This window comes from Suricata suricatta, chromosome 8 (genome assembly GCF_006229205.1).
Source record: "Suricata suricatta isolate VVHF042 chromosome 8, meerkat_22Aug2017_6uvM2_HiC, whole genome shotgun sequence".
In the NCBI taxonomy this organism is placed as follows: domain Eukaryota; kingdom Metazoa; phylum Chordata; class Mammalia; order Carnivora; family Herpestidae; genus Suricata; species Suricata suricatta.
In genome coordinates, this window is record NC_043707.1 from 31,463,837 (window position 1) to 31,480,032 (window position 16,196).

Sequence of the window (16,196 nt, forward strand, 5' to 3'; positions counted from 1 at the left end):
AAGATGAGCACTCACGGTCACTGCACCTCTCCTGGCGTCTCATTCTGTCTTGTTTTATCCATGCAGGCTTCCTGTATCCCAGGGGACCGGAGCCCCGTTCAGTGTGGGAACCACGCTTCTTTCACCATCGTGTCCCCTTTAGTGACCACGGAGCTGCTGCTGAAGAGCTCCAGGGACTGGTGGGAGGAGAGGGGTCTTGCAAGAGGGCTCGGGGTTCCCTCTGGCAGTCTGGGGGGAGTGATAAGGAGATGAAGCCCAGGCTGTGGGCTCCAGATGCCTTTGTACCTCACTGTGCTAGAGGGGCTCCCCTCCCCCACACCCTCCCATCTCTTCCTCTTTCCTTCCTTCTTTCCGGAAGAAAGGGAACAGAAATGCGGGCAATAATAGTACCTATGTCAAGAAATTGTGATGAGGATTAGATTAGGCAACATAGAAAGTGCTTAGAACAATATGCCTGACATAGTGCTCAGTAGATGCTCTTTCTTGCTATTTTTTTTTCTTAATACTTATTTTTAAAATTTTTTAATGTTTATTTATTTTGGGGGCACCTGGGTGGCTCAGTCGGTTGAGAGTCTGGCTTTGGCTCAGGTCATGATCTCACAGTTCGTGGGTTCAAGCCTCACATCGGGCTCTGTGCTGACAGCTAGCTCAGAGCCTGGAGCCTGCTTCAAATTCTGTGACTCCCTCTTTCTCTGACCCTCCCCTGCTCCCACTGTCTCTGTCTCTCAAAAATAAATAAGAAACAAATAAAAATTAAAAATTTATTTATTTTTGAGAGACAAAGTGTGAGCAGGGGAGGGACAGAGAGAGAGGGAGACACAGAATTTGAAGCAGGCTCCAGGCTCTGAGCTGTCAGCACAGAGTCAGACTCAGGGCTCCAACCCACGAACAGTGAGATCATGCCCCAAGCTGAAGTTGGCCACTTAACCGACTGAGCCACCCAGGCGCCCCAATACTTATTTTTTTCTGATTAAGAATTCAATGCTTATTGTGGTAGAAAAGTGTGAAAAGGTAGGGATAAACTCACCACAGTGAGGAAGTCAGATATATGAACAAATAATAAGAGATGGGGAATAGTGCAATAATGAAAGTGAGCACGAGATGCAGGGGCAGCTCAGAGGAAATGAACTCGGTGGGGGCAGGAGGGGATAAGCACAATTCCTGGAAAGACCCCACAGAAATGGTGAGCTTACGAGGAGGCTTTCAAAGATGAAAAGGAGCTTGTTAGGTGGACAAGGAGGGGAGGGCATTCAGGAGGAAGGAACAGCATGTGCAAAGGCGCGGAGGCATGAGACAGCATGTGTGGTCCTGTGACTGTAGTTCTGCATGGCTCCAGCGTACGGTATATGAGGGAAGGGAGTCAGGGTAAGAGGTGTGCTGCGAGGCAGGGCCGGGAAGTAGGCAGGGCTAGGAAATGAAAAGTCTTGCCTCTCAATAAAGAGTTTGGACATTGACCTAAGGAATGAGAAGGGGCCACTGAAAGGTTCCGAGGTGGTGTCATACATACACTTAGCATTTTAGAGAGAGAGCTCATGTAGAGGTACTAAGAATGAATTGAGGGACAAAGCTTGGAAGCAAAGCGACTTCTGCAAGGCTGGGGCCAGAGTCCTGGAACGAGTTAAGGACAGCCCAGGCCAACACAGGAGTTGAGGGTGAGCAACACAGGATGGGCTAGATATTGCCTGAAAACTGTAGGGGTCAGGAGATGCAGAGGAACACTGCGCCCAGAGCAATTCCCAGGTTCCTGGCTTGGCTGAATGGGAAGTGGATGATGGCGGCAACCAAAGTAGGAAATACACAAAGCAAAATACGCTTGTGGAGAGAAACCACTCTGGTGACCAGATTTATCTTTGCATGTAAAAAAAAATCGTCCTTGTAATTTTTTTTTTGTTTTTGCTTACGTAAGCTCTACACCCAAGGTGGGGTCGAACCTATGACCCTGAGATCAAGAGTCGCTTGTTCTAAGGACTGAGTCAGCCAGGTGCCCCTAGTCCGTGTAGTTTCTTATTCATTTAAAAGTCTTCAGGGGCGCCTGGGTGGCTCAGTCGGTTAAGCCTCCGACTTCGGCTCAGGTCAGATCTCACGTTCATGGGTTCGAGCCCCGCATCAGGCTCTGTGCTGACTGCTAGCTCAGAGCCTGGAGCCTGCTTCCGGTTCTGTGTCTCCTTCTCTCTCTGCCCCTCCCCCTTTCATGCTGTCTCTCTCTGTATCAAAAATAAATAAAACATTAAAAAAAAAAGTCTTCAGTTCCTCATTACTGGCATATTTAAAATAATGCAGCTGACTGGGCTTTATTCTTTTTTGAAGTAGAAAACATTTTTCTTCTCCACCACTGTTCTGTGGTTCATACTTCTGTCAGCCGACATGTTCAGATAAAACCAGGATTTTCCCTTGTTTGGAAACCTATCATCTAATATCCTTTCTCGGAATTATGAGTTGGGTCTCAAGAACAGATATGACTTGGGATGGGTGAAGGGCATTGGGAATGAAACTGCTTTTGCTGTTACAGATAAGGTCCTTGGAAATCTTGCCCATCCCTCTCATTTCACCGATGAGAGGCAAAACCAGAAGCTAACCATGGAAGGCAGAAACATACAGGAGGCAGAATTCAGCTCAGGTTAACTTCCAGCGAGCAGAATGCTCAGCGGGACAACTGCCTGCTTTTGCTGGGTATGACACTGGGTCCTCATCCTGAAGACCGTAGAGAATGGATGGCTGTCAGGCAGGCACTAAGCAGGACACTGAAGATCGTTTGTTCTTTTTAAAGTTTCTTTGGAGAGGCAGAGAGAGTGAGCAGGGAAAGGGCAGAGGAAAATGGAGAGCTCCATAGTGTCCATGCAGAGCCTTATGCGGGGCTCCCTCTCACCAACTGTGAGATCATGACCTAAGTCGAAATCAAGAGTCAGATGCTTAACTGACTAAGCCACCCAGGCCCCCCTGAGGATGGTTTCTAAGGCCCTCTTGGACTGATCTTTATTGATTGATTTTGAGGAATCAGAGCTGAACAGGGGAACACTGAGTGAACAAACTCATGGGCATAAATGTGAGTTGTGGATGGGGCCCTATAATATTACTATTTGATGTGACAAAAATTCTTTGCTTGACCGAAGCAAACTCAGGGTGCTGAATCTTCTCCTAGGCCCATCTGTGCATTTCCTCCTAAAATCTAGTCCTAGCAAGAACCCAGTGAGGTCAGGTTGAGTCCCTCGTTCTCCACCATCACCCCAGGGTGGGGAATCTACTAACCTGGGCCCATCTTGAGCAAGAATCCAGTTAGAGGTCAGTTTAGCCAAAACCCCTCTTACTCCCATATGTATATTTTTTCCTCTTAGAAATTTTCTAGGGGCGCCTGGGTGGCTCAGTCGGTTAAGCCTCCGGCTTCGGCTCAGGTCAGATCTCACGTTCATGGGTTCGAGCCCCGCGTCAGGCTCTGTGCTGACAGCTAGCTCAGAGCCTGGAGCCTGCTTCCGGTTCTGTGTCTCCCTCTCTCTCTGACCCTCCCCCTCTCATACTCTGTCTCTCTCTGTATCAAAAATAAATAAAACATAAAAAAAATTTTTAAAAAGTTATTAAAAAAAGAAAAGAAATTTTCTATCCACTGACTCCCACCCTCACCCTGTCCCTTGGCTATGAATTCCCACCTGACCAGCGGTATTCCAACATTAGCTCAGTAATGAATAAAATATATTGTTATTGCCCTAATGACTGACCAGCGCTGTTTTCCACAAATCTGGTTTTTAAATGTGTAAGGAGGAACAGATATGCAGAGACCAGCTCAAGGAAAGCCTGGACTATATGACTAAGGATTTCCCATTTTATTCTTTAAGAAGGGAGAAGACACTGAAACTTTTTTGATAAAGGAGTGACATTTAGGAGACTATTTCTATCCTCCAGGGGAGGAGTAATAAGGATCTGAACCCTAGGCTTAGCAGCAACGGAAACAGAGAGGACTATGGAGGGGGTTGTAGAACCGTAAGGGACAGGACAAGGCAATCACTTGGGTGGCGCTTCCTCTTCACACACCTCCCACCTCACTGCGAAGCTGGGCCACGTGGTCCAGCCTCCCACCAAGTAGAGCAACCCAGGGTCTTCCATTCTCAGATCTCACTGTCCTTTCTCATTGGCAAGTTCAATGAGAGAGTAACCCCAGTAAGATGGGGTTACTATGAACACCCACCCCAAACACAGGTAGTTGTGACAACTAAATGGTTTAATATGTGAAAACCATCTGGAAAAGGGCCAGGCAGAGCATATGCTCCATGTCAGCTACTATTACTACCACCACTTGGAGATCCTTCCTCTTCACAACCTCAATTCTGAAACCTTCCCCAGTCTGCTTACTAAACACACTCAGAACTTGGCGCTGGTTTGATGTAGAATGAGAAGAACTAAAGAGAACTCTGGTCTGACCCTGAGTTTACAGAAATTTCAAGAGGTGGCAGTTTATGGGAAAGATGTATCTGGTTTGAAACTTTTAGAGGTCCAAGTAGGCCAGAGGCCCTGCAGTCTGCTCGAGACCCAAGACTGGAATTTGGGAAGGACCAGAACCACAGGGGAAAATTTAAAACTTAGAGTAGTTGAGACCACAGGAGTAAATGGGTTCCAAGGGTAATGGTGTAGAAAGAGACAAACTCGTATGATGGCCAAACATTCCTTTAAGGAGTATTCAGGAGTGAGAAAAGAGGAACCATTAGGGGAAATAGGAATAATCAGGAAAATCATATGAATAAAATGTTATAGTAGCTTAAAAATACTTAAAAGGGGCATCTGGGTGGCTCAGTTGGTTAAGCATCAAACTTCACTTTAGGTTATGGTCTCATGGTTCATGAGTTCGAACCCCACATCAGGCTCTGTGCTGGAAGCTCAGAGCCTGCAGCCAGTTTCAGATTCTGTATCTCCCTCTCTGTGGCCCTCCCCCTGCTCACGCTCTGTCTTTCTCAAAAATAAACATTAAAAAAAAAAAAGATATTAAAAGAAAAAAAGGATACCTGAGTGGCTAAGTCGGTTGAGCATCCGACTTTGACTCAGGTCATGATTTCATGGTTTATGGGTTTGGGCCCCACAACAGGCTTTGAACTGACACCATGAAGCCTGCTTCAAATTCTATCTCCTACTCTCAAACATTAGAAAAAAATAACTTTTAAAAGATATTTAAAAAATAAACACAATTTTCATGCAATGGCCTAGATCAGTCCCAGGTCTGAGATGCTCTGAAGGAGGGGGTCATGAGGTCTTTGTGCAGTAGGGGAGGTTCAGCGTGTAGGCAGAGCAGCGACTGATCACGTGCAGAGACTATTCATCACCTAGGAGCCGTGCCTGTCCAGGTCTTCTCCGGAGCTCCACAATGTGAAGTTCCACGTAAGTGGCCATGCTTGGCCCACCCCAAACTGTCTGGAACCTCTTTTCCAAAACATACCATGTTTTACAAGACCTTGCTCAAGTTTCTCTCTTCCCAGAACTTTTCTCTTTTCCATTACTGGTTCGTCCTATTCAGTGTAAATGTTTAGGCTCTATCCTCAGAAACTATTTCATAGGTCTGATTTGGGGGCTCGTAAACCTGCGTTACTAATAAGCAGCCTTGATTCTGACATGGGTAGTTCATGGCCTACACCTGAGGAACAAAATCAATCTGCAAGGATGTGATGAATGTCAAAGAAGAGCCAAAAGAATGAGTTTCATTATAGCTTTAAGACAGTAAAAACATTAGGTGGTCAATCACAATATATGCTCCCGTTTTTGAGAGGCCAGTTCCAGACATTTCCTCATCTTCTCCATAAGACTTTCATCTCAGTCTTCCTTCTCGTGACTGGAATACTGTCCCACCAAGCACCCAAACAAGAAATCTACATATGCCCATTGCCACTCAACATCCAAGGACACACTTGTCAGGGGCCCACACCTGGTAATACCTTTCTAGTTTTGGTTGCTGGTCTTCAGAGCACATAGCACACAAAATCCAACATGTGGGTATGAGGTGGGAGCAGCTGTGTAAATGGGAGTCTGTGGCAGTTACCTGGAGTCTTGAGAAGGAGGTCATGTGTTTGTGACTGAAAGAAAAACAGCTGTCTGCAAAATATTTTAAAGATTCGTTTTTAAAAATTCCAGTTATAGTCACGGTTTCCTATTTTAACTGAAATAAATGTGTGCTCCTGCACAAAAACACACTCAATCTCTTTCTAAAAAACTATTCTGTTTAATAGTGCACTTCTTTTATGCTACAGGATGAGCAGGATTGGGAAGACAGAACCAAAGATCATCCTTCAGCTGGGTAAACTCAGGAGCCCCATCCTAACCCAGCAACGCGACCTGGTCAGGCCAGAGACTCCCTTCTCTGGGCTTTGCTTTTTCTTTGCATTCATACTTGGCTGCTGAAGTCAGAGGTGTGGTCAGGAGAGATCTGGCTGCTGGGCCAGATGTCATAGGGCATAGGGGATAGAGGGCAGGGCAAGCTGGCTGAGTGAGCTCCATAAAAGCTTTCCTAGTAATGGGGGGTTTGGATTAAATCACTTGTCAACACAGGAGTGAGGAGAGGAACAGGGAGAGAGGAGGAGGAGGGGAAACAGGTCAATGCTAAACACTTCTGATCCTCTCCCTGTTAGACCTACTGATTATCAGAGCGATTTCCCAATCAGATCTGTCACAGTAGGGAAGTACAAGTTCTCTAACAAAACTGCCTTGCTGCTCTTGGAATCCTGGACTTGCTGCTCCAAGGACCCCCCCCCAAAATAGTTATCACAGAAAACCTCCTGGGGTTCCCCCCCGAAATAAAATAACATTACCCTCAGCACCAAGTTTTTCCATAATTAATGAAGTCACAGGACAACAAAAATAGCACATTCCTTATCAAAACTTAAAGCTTAATTGGGAACAGTGGCTTTGAAATACAGCCTCCAATTCCCCTTATCAGATAGGACTCAAGAACATTCTTCCCACCGCCTTCTGTGCTGACTATATGCTGACTCCAATTACAGGAATCCTTGGAATTTTATTCCTACTGTGCTTCCATTCCCCACCTTAGAAAGAAAGGCTCCTCGGGTGTGAGAAAAATGGTCTAGTGCAAACTCCCTTCCAGAACGGAAGGTGACAGGTCCCAGAGCTCATTTGCGGCACTTAACCTGCCACTCGCCTTCTGGTGTCATCCTTGGGGAAACAGACTAGGTAGCTCTCCACTGTGCCAGGATGATTTGCCCAATTTGTCCCATTTTCTAAAGTGAAAGGGTTGGGTCGGAAGGGACACATTCTAAGTTGTTCATACTCAGATAGTAAGGCAGGAGCTCTTTAGTCTCAGAGGAAGTGAGGAAAACAGATGTGTGGCTCTCTTTCATGTAGACTCTCTGATATTTAATTCAGCAGTAACTCTGAGAGAACTTTTGCTCATTCCCATCACATTCAAAGGCTTCTCTCCAGTGTGAATTCTCTGATGGCGAACAAGGGCTGAGCTATACCTAAACGCTTTCCCACACTCACTACATTCATAGGGATTCTCCCCTGTGTGGATTCTTTGATGCTGAATAAGGCCTGAACTATACGTAAACTTTCCTCCACATTCCATACATTCATAGGGCTTCTCTCCAGTGTGGATTCTCTGGTGCTGATAGAGGTGTGAGCTCTGGCTGAAGGCCTTCCCACACTCATTACATTCATAGGGCTTCTCTCCAGTGTGGATTCTCTGGTGATGGATGAGGGTGGAGCTCCTACTGAAAGCCTTCCCGCATTCATTACAAGCATACGGTTTCTCTCCAGTGTGGATTCTCTGATGATGAGTGAGGGTAGAGCTCCAGCTAAAGGTTTTCCCACATTCGTTACATTCGTAGGGCTTCTCCCCGGTGTGGATCCTCCGATGCAGAATGAGAGCAGAGCTACAACTGAAGGTCTTCCCACAATCGTTACATTCGTAAGGTTTCTCTCCGGTGTGGATTCTCTGGTGCTGAATAAGGTGTGAGCTCTGGCTGAAGGCCTTCCCACACTCACTACATTCATAGGGTTTCTCCCCAGTGTGGATTCTCTGATGTTGAATAAGGTCTGAAGTTCGATTAAAGCTCTTGCTACATTCATCACACTTATGGGGTCTGTCTCCCACAGGAAGTCTCTGATGCGAGATGAGGTTAGGACTCACAGTGAAGCTGTTCCCAAAATCATTATATTTCTCACTTCTCTCTCCCGCAGGGCTTAGCTTTTCCTCAACTGTCACTTGACCAAAATCTTGTATCTTCCTATTCAATCTTTCTCCAGAGGAGTTCCCCATTTGCCTCTTTAGACTGACTTTTTGTTCATAGGCTTCTTCAAACTTAAGACCCTGAGAAATATCCTTTTGGAATCTTCCCAACAGCACCCCATGTGATCCTGTATCTTCAGAAATTCCTTGATCGTGCTCAGTTCTGGTCTCACCATCTGGCACAATACAAAATACAAACATCACTTGTTCCTTGTGGAAGAAAGAATCAAAACCAGAGGGCAGGATAATTATGAGAAGGATGTTCATAGGGCTAAAAGCACATGCCTCTTAGTGTGCAGACCTGCCCAGGCTGGGGGCAGCTGAGGCATGCTAAGAGAACTGCCTTGAGGAAACAGTGAATGAGAAAGGCAGGACGCAAAATCAGAGCGAAAAGAGCTGGAAGTACAGAGAAGGCTGGAGATGGGAGGAGAGGAAGACAGACCAGGCAGAGGCAGGAAACCAAAAACAAGAGAAAGGACATGCTGTTCAATGAAGTGGCAAAGTCCCCAAAGAGATCATAGACTGCAAATACAAGTGGGGAGACGGTGGCTTCCAGAAGACAGGGGAGAACAAAAACAAGAAAGCAAGCACAGAAGGCTGATGGGAAACAGCAGCAGAGCAGGAAGAGGCAACAGTGACCACTACTGTCCCAGGTGAAAAGAAAGCACATCTGGAGGCCACACATGCCAAACCCACGGAAACGGGCAAAAGATGGGAGTTCAGTCCATCTCGGTGCTCTAGGCCTAGGAGGCTGTGCTAGGATGTGAGGATATGTAAGCATCTTCTTATCTGACTTCTCTATTTTCACTACTCTGGGGTTTTCAAAGGGAGCGTCAGGGACAGAGGATGAGTGAGAAAGATACAGATAGTCAGCATTTTTAGTTTGTCAATGATTTAAAGTAAAGGCAGGGCAATGGGTGTTAGTGACAGAAACGGCTGTTTCTCTGTCATCTGAATGGGTACCTCTCAGGACTTCTCTGTTCTTAGCTCCCTTCAAACCCAGGACCCTTGACTCTTCCTCTCACTGCAGCCCAAAGACTGTCAAAATCCAGAAGCGGAAATCCTGCCCATGGGGGAAGACGTGGGATAAGGTCATTGTCCAGTGGTCCCAGAGCTCAATTCAAGACCCAGGGCTTGCAGGGGCCCAAAAGGAAAGGTACTGGGGTCTCCAGCGGGAGTCAGGGAGACCCCCTGGCACCGCCCAGACAGTGTACTCACCAGCAGCAAGTGACAGACAAGGAATTAACAGTCCATGCACTAAAGGTTAAAGAGGCCAGATGCTCCCCCAAACAAGCAGAGACCTCTACCAGAGATGTTACACTTAGTCCTGAACAAAGCAACAGATCCCTGATGGTAGTACAACAGAGAAGGGAAGGAGAATTCCAGAGTGTGCCCTTGGGCACAGAGCAGGGCCAACACGTTTAGGGATCCCAACAGGCTCATCTTTTGGAAAAGGCTCTCAAATATACATTAAGAATCACAGGGAGACAAGCACCAGATCTGGAGCTAAAAGACGAGGGCCAAAGTCCTGCTATTCACCAGCTACGTGACCACACTGAAGACCTCTGACTTCTCTTCCCCTGCCTGTCACATGAGAATCCCAAGCAGCCTCCCTCCCTGGGTTACTGTGAGGTACAGCGCATGTCTACAAAAGCTCTTTATAAGCCGCAAGTTACGGTACCAACATGAGTGACTGTCGTTATTGTTGTTAGAACCGTCTAAGATTAAGTCAATCCTTAGCTGATCATTTTGTGACTTGACTGTTCCTAGCAAACAAGGAGACAGAGAAATGCCACGGGACTTTTACTGAGACAGTGGAACTCCTTACCCAGCGAGAACACATTTCCATAATTCTCCAGCATCACATCCCTGTAGAGGTCCCTCTGAGCAGGCTCCAAACGCTTCCATTCCTTCCGGATAAAGTACACAGCTACATCCTCAAAGGTCACCAGCTCCTGGAACAACACGGTCTTGCATGCAATTTCAGGGTGAGGGATGGGACTGGCAGCACCAAAATAAATAAATAAATAAATAAATAAATAAATAAAGAAGTAACTGGGGATGAGGCTGGATGATGCGTATCTAAGAGGTGGGGGGAAGGAGGTCACAGCGCAGGAAGACAGCAGTCCGTCATTCAGCAGGAAAGGACCATGTCCCTGATGGAGGGAATCATGGTTTAGGGCACCGAATGGATGTCACTGCACAAATGAATCCACAAAATGGGAATGAAAAGAGAAGAAGGATAAAGGAAACCCTGGCTCACCTGGGACTTGGCCTTTAGCAGTGCAGCTGCCAACATCTCATCTCCCAGGCTGTCCTTGTCAGAAAACGCAGGAACTTTTGAGGAAGGCAGAGCTGAAAGACAATAGAAGGGTCCGTGAGTAAAGCCATCTGCTTTCTGGCCTTCAAACCACAGAAAACTCATGGGGTTCCTAGAACAATCGAGGGCCCACTCCCTCTTACACGTCTAAGTTTATTTCTTTGGTGGCTGCAAAAAGTGCGGACACAGGCACATTTAGTGTGCAGGACTAATCCACAGGAGGGATGTCCAAAGCCATTAATGCTGCTCTCCATCGGTCCCAGGTCCCTTCTTTTCTGTCCAGTCACTGCTTCTCAGGGAAGCTGGCCCAGTCCTCCCGTTAGTGATCAGCACCTTCTTGTCCTTTCTCTCAAACTTGGGACAGAAATGTAGACATTCCTGCTCACGTCCCTTCCACCCCTCTCCACATATCTCAACTCAAACTCATGCATGAAGGTCTCTTAGACCCGAGGAAACCAGCAGCCTGACTGAACACATAATGCCATTTTCTCTTTATTCCCAGATCAAGTCTAAACACTACATGTTTCCTGCTTCCATGCTTGATCACGTTATCTTCTTCTGTAATTTTTTCTTTTTTTTATAAGTAGGTTTCATGCTCAGTGCACAGCCCAACACGGAGCTCGAACTCATGACCCTGAAATCAACACCTGAGCTGATATCAAGAGTTGGACGCTTGGGGCGCCTGGGGGGCTCAGTGGGTTGAGCGTCCAGCTTCAGCTCAGGTTGTCATCTCACGGTTCGTGGGTTCGAGCCCCGTGTCGGGCTCTGTGCTGACAGCTCAGAGCCTGGAGCCTGCTACAGATTCTGTATCTCCCTCTCTCTCTGACCCTCCCCTGATCTCACTGTCTCTCTCTGTCTCTCAAAAATGAATAAAAAACATTAAAAAAAAAAAGAGTTGGACACTTAACCGACTGAGCTACCCTGGTGCCTCTTCTGTACTCGTTAACATATTTGCCCCTAGAGACACTGGATTGTGTACAATCACCCAGAGAGTTCCTTACATGTTTCTTCCTGATAAACATACCCGTTAGGACTATAATTGGCTCCAAGTCAGTGGCACAGTCGATGGAAACAAAATACAAATATTTTAGTGGCTTCTACTCGTTTTATCCTTTTGCCTGTGACCTACAGAGTGATTCCCGAGAGCCTCCCCCAAGTGCAAGCTCCTAAAGTACACAAACAAGGACTATAAAGTTGGCTGCTACCAAGTACCTGGAAGTCTGTGATTATAACAGTTTTCTTAATCCCGAATGAGGTACCAACAGCCCTTCAAAAATGCCTCAGCTATAAGACCTATCACGCTATACATTCATTATTGTTTTCAGTCAGCTTTCCCCCTAGACTATAAGCTATCGACCTAAGCTACCAGCTACCAAATGGGAAGGACTGTGTCTCAGCCATATCTGGATTCCAGTGGTTAGCCCAGAGCCTGGTGGCTAAGAGATTCAGCGTGACTGTGGAATACCTGCATGAAAGAATAAATGAGTCCCTGTTGCTTACCACTCTCAAGCAGGGCCTGAGGTTCCTGAGATACACAATCAGCCTGAGTTTCCATGGGTAGGGCCAGAAGCTCTGCGTCTCCGGTCTGCTATCTGCAGACTCAGTAGGAAGGTTTTGAATGAGAACGAGGAAGCACTGCAGGGGCAAAGTTCAAGGTGTACTGGTTAAAAAAAGCAAAACAAACGAACCAAAAACCCTCCCTGGAGCTAGTATTTCAGGTAGTGCCCAAGACTAGCAAGAGAAGATAGCGACCAGGACCAGCCTTCCAGATCCTGGTAACTGCATACACCTGCTCCGTGTGAGGAGCCTGCACGGGCACCACTGAAAGGGCCCCTGTTCCCAGACAACATCCCACCTGTGGCTCCCACGACGTACTGAGTGACGTATATAATGACAAAAGATGTGGAACACTGGAGCTAAATGACACTAACAGAATGAAATACTAAGCAATGCCTGAAATAAACAACATAAGAAAATGAAAAAGTGCGCACACATAGATTCACAAAATGTGTATGTGTTGTATCAATTTTTAAGAATGGTTGGGATAGTGCATAACACAGAATATTTACAGATTCTTCTATCTCTCTATCTACCTACATACTGAGAGAGACAGAGCACAAGCAGGGAGGCACAGAGAAAGAGGAAGACACAGAATCCAAACCAGGCTCCAGGCTCTGAGCTGTTAGTACAGAGCCCGAACAGGTGCTCATACTCATGAGCCGTGAGATGGTGACCTGAACAGAAGTCGAACGCTTAATCAACTGAGCTACCCAAGTGCCCCTTTACAGGTTTTTCTTAAACAAACAAACAAACAAACAAACCCTCACAGACATTAGAACCAGCAGAAGACAAAAATTTACTTTATTAGGCTTCTGACCGTTACACTAAATTTTGAGGAAAAGAGGCCATGAAATAGCACTCAAATAGCAGAGACTGGAGAAACTTTCCGTCATTTTTCTGCCTCCCATTTAAAAAACCCGGGGGGTCATAACACCCGACGCCCAGAACTAGGGCACAGAGCTCAGATTAATTAAAGGAGATAAACCCTTCCTCCCCCAAGACGGTTGTCTGCTTCCAGTCTCAGCCACAGGCAGGAGGCCACCGAGGGACAGGAGTCCCTTCTGCGGTCCTGGTGCCGTGTCATCACAGGCGGCAGGTGCAAGTATTCACCAGATCTGGAGGCCTGGCGCCCATCACCGATAAGGCGGCAGCCAGTCTTCTTTCTATCTCCCTTTTCTCCTAATATATCTCCTTGGAGAAGGATCTAAGTCCCGGAAGCAGGGACCAATATTTTGTTAAAAAACATAAGTTTACGTATTACTCCCTACCTATGTCCCCACTCCCCACTTGCTATGACCAGCAAAAGAGGTCTGTTCCGTGTGGCTTGAGTGAATAAACTGTAACATCAGTATTTAGACCAAGGTTTGGATCTCAAGTGGAAGTTTCTACTGCGCTCTTGAATGCTATGACTAGAACTAACAGACCCAGGAAAGGTGCAGTGACCACCAGAGCTTCCTGGTCCTTAGGCAAGAGCAAAGAAAAAAACAACCCTGGATTTCGTCTACCTCCCTCTTTATTTATTTGCTCGTATATAAACAATTGTTGAGTGCACAACATTGCAAGGCACTACTGAAAGGAGTGAAAACACAGGATTGCAAGAGGGATCTGCTTCCTTATTACAGACAGCTGCACGCACAGAAGGCATAAAAAGGGGAGAGGCCCGGAGAGTCCCTCAAGGGTCACAGAACTCTGGTCTTTGGGCACCAAGGAGGTACACAATGGCCACCACCAATGTCTTTACCCAGAGAAAGGCACTGAAGGAGGCATACACCAGGCCCAATGGCAATCAAGCTGACACACCCTATTGCCACCAGTGCCCTCCTTGCTGGATCCCTTCAACTCTGTTTCAGTGCCAGCTATCTTTTGTTCCTATCAACCAACTTGACAATTTCCAGGACTGTTCATAAGCAGACCCCTCCAACAAATCAGCTTAGTTCAAACTCTCTTTAAAAGGAAAATCAGGGGCGCCCGGATGGCTTAGTCAGTTAGGCATCCGGCTTCGGCTCAGGTCATGACCTCACAGTTCGTGGGTTCAAGCCCCGAGTCAGGCTCTGTGCTGATAGCTCAGAGCCTGGAGCCTGCTTCAGATTCTGTATCTCCCTCTCTCTCTGACCCTCCCCTACTCGCACTGTCTCAGTCTCTCAAAAATAAAGAAAAAAAACATTAAAAAATTTTTAAAAAAATAAAAGGAAAGGAAAATCAGAGGCTCTGACTCCAGAGGAAAAAAAAAAGCAAGCCTCCCTCCTCACAGTTGGGTTAACCAAAGCTGGCACTCAAAAGGCATATTGTTGAGAACAAGTCCCCAGTGTCTGGATCAGTACACAGTGTTTCTCTTGGGAAGAAAAATCTCCATTGTGCCCCCACAGCTTCAGGTCCCAGCAGGGCCCTTCCCTGCTCTGCTGCCAACGCCTCTCCCTGAAGCTGCTCCTGGGGATCGAGAAACACGACCTGGCAGGGAGAACGAGTCATGAAAAGCTTTACCTGCTGTAATCTTTCCTTCCTTCTTTGTAGTTAGTTCCTAGAGTGGCAAATACCGGGAATTTGGAAGCCTCTGTTCAAGTTCCTGGAAATTCTAACTTTAGTTGACTCCAATGCTGCTGTGTGATTAAGGGAAAAAATTTTTTTTAATATTCATAAACTTCATTTCTACCCAGATATAAGAGAGAGCGCGTGCAAGAGAGCGAGCATATACTAATCAATACAATTAAGACTACAACTGGTATTTGGGTTGCACCCCTGGAGAGGTGAAAGGCAACTGAAATTTCTCCAGGTCAACCTCTCACCCAGTTGAAGAAATGGCTGCCAGGCTGGCCGGCTCAGTCAGTAAAGCATGTGACTCTTGTTCTCACCGTTGTGAGTTCAACCCCATGCTGGGAGCCTATTTTAAAAAAAGCAAAAAAGAAAGAAATGCCTTCTCAAGTTCCCAATATTCTGAAGCTAACATGCAAGAAACTCTCAACTTCAGCAGGGAGTCTGTTCCATGGCTGCACAGCTCAGCCATCAGAGGTCTTCAGCTGGAGCTGAAAATCTATCCCCTTGGACCGTCCCCTTACGGAGGTCTAGTACTCATATGGAGCTTCAAGAATAGAATCTTCTCTTCCCATGAAACTGTTGGTCAAATACATGTAAACCAAATTGATGCCCACTCTCCCCAAACTTCTCTTCTTGGGGATAAAATCTTTAGCTCCTCTCACTATTCCATAGATTTCAGGCTCATCGTCCTGCTTATCCTCTCTTGGAATCTACAAATGCCATTCAGAGCATAAACATCTGTCTGCGTTCAATCCCACTTCAAAAGCGGATCAAAATCAGGGATCTGACACAACTGAAAATGGGAGACAGACATAGCTGTATCATTCCCCGTAAGAGATTCGATTTATTGAACACCCGTGGGATTACTCCCGGGATCTAAATTTGCACACTCTCCGCTCCCTCGCCCCATGCCAGACTTAGTTCTAATTGCGAATACTTCGTTGAACTCCTCAGATCCTCAGACCTGTCTAAATAAAAATAGCCTTCTGCCACTGGAGCGAACTACCGCCTCACTAACAAATAAAAGCGTCTGGGAGAGTTACCAAGTTAGGGGCGCTGTCATCAGCTGTTCTAAAGAGAGGGACCCGTTTATAGCCATACTGGAACTTTTAAGTGCTGGAACTGGGCAAAGTCACAAAACCAGAACCGGAGTCCCTTTCCTCCCGTCCTGGCAGGGCCCCGTTTGGAAGAAGGAGGCTCCCGGGGAAGCGGAGTCCGGGACCTGCTGCAGGGGAGAGAGCGGCGCGTCCGGGCACCCCGCTCCGGGCAGGCCTGGGGGCCCCGCGGGCCGCAGCGGTGCAGACACCACCCCTTTACCCGGCGACCACAGCCTCCGTCTCACCGCGAGCGCCGGGGGCGGCCGGACTCACCCTGGGGGAAAGGACGGGAGATTTGGGGGGCCGGACACGGACCAGGCCCTGTTGGACCCTGTCACAGACCCACACACCGGGACAGAACAAAGAACGGAAGTTCTCGCTCTTTCGTTTCCGGGTCGGTCCTTTTCACCGCCCACGCCTTTCCCTGTGCCCCCCACGCCCACTTGTTCTCTCTAGGAACTTTGGAGGTGTT

General features: G+C 47.1%; 1 protein-coding gene across 5 annotated transcripts in view; it reads right to left on the reverse strand.

Moving 5' to 3' along the window:
- Positions 1-5,669: 5,669 nt before the first annotated feature.
- Positions 5,670-16,196, reverse strand: part of ZNF3 (zinc finger protein 3) — a 64,743-nt gene continuing 54,216 nt past the window's right edge. The window contains exons 1-6 of one of the 5 annotated variants that reach the window (XM_029946879.1): positions 15,998-16,097; positions 14,577-14,689; positions 12,036-12,170; positions 10,479-10,570; positions 10,044-10,170; positions 5,670-8,391 (exon numbers count right to left, since the gene is read on the reverse strand). In XM_029946879.1, the coding sequence (XP_029802739.1) occupies positions 7,322-8,391; positions 10,044-10,170; positions 10,479-10,570; positions 12,036-12,090 (1,344 nt within the window). In that variant the 5' untranslated portion in view covers positions 12,091-12,170; positions 14,577-14,689; positions 15,998-16,097 and the 3' untranslated portion in view covers positions 5,670-7,321. Of the gene's footprint in view, positions 8,392-10,043; positions 10,171-10,478; positions 10,571-12,035; positions 12,171-14,576; positions 14,693-15,670; positions 15,918-15,969; positions 16,098-16,196 lie in introns of those variants that run through there. The other 4 variants (XM_029946878.1, XM_029946880.1, XM_029946881.1 and 1 more) reach the window with 4 other exon arrangements.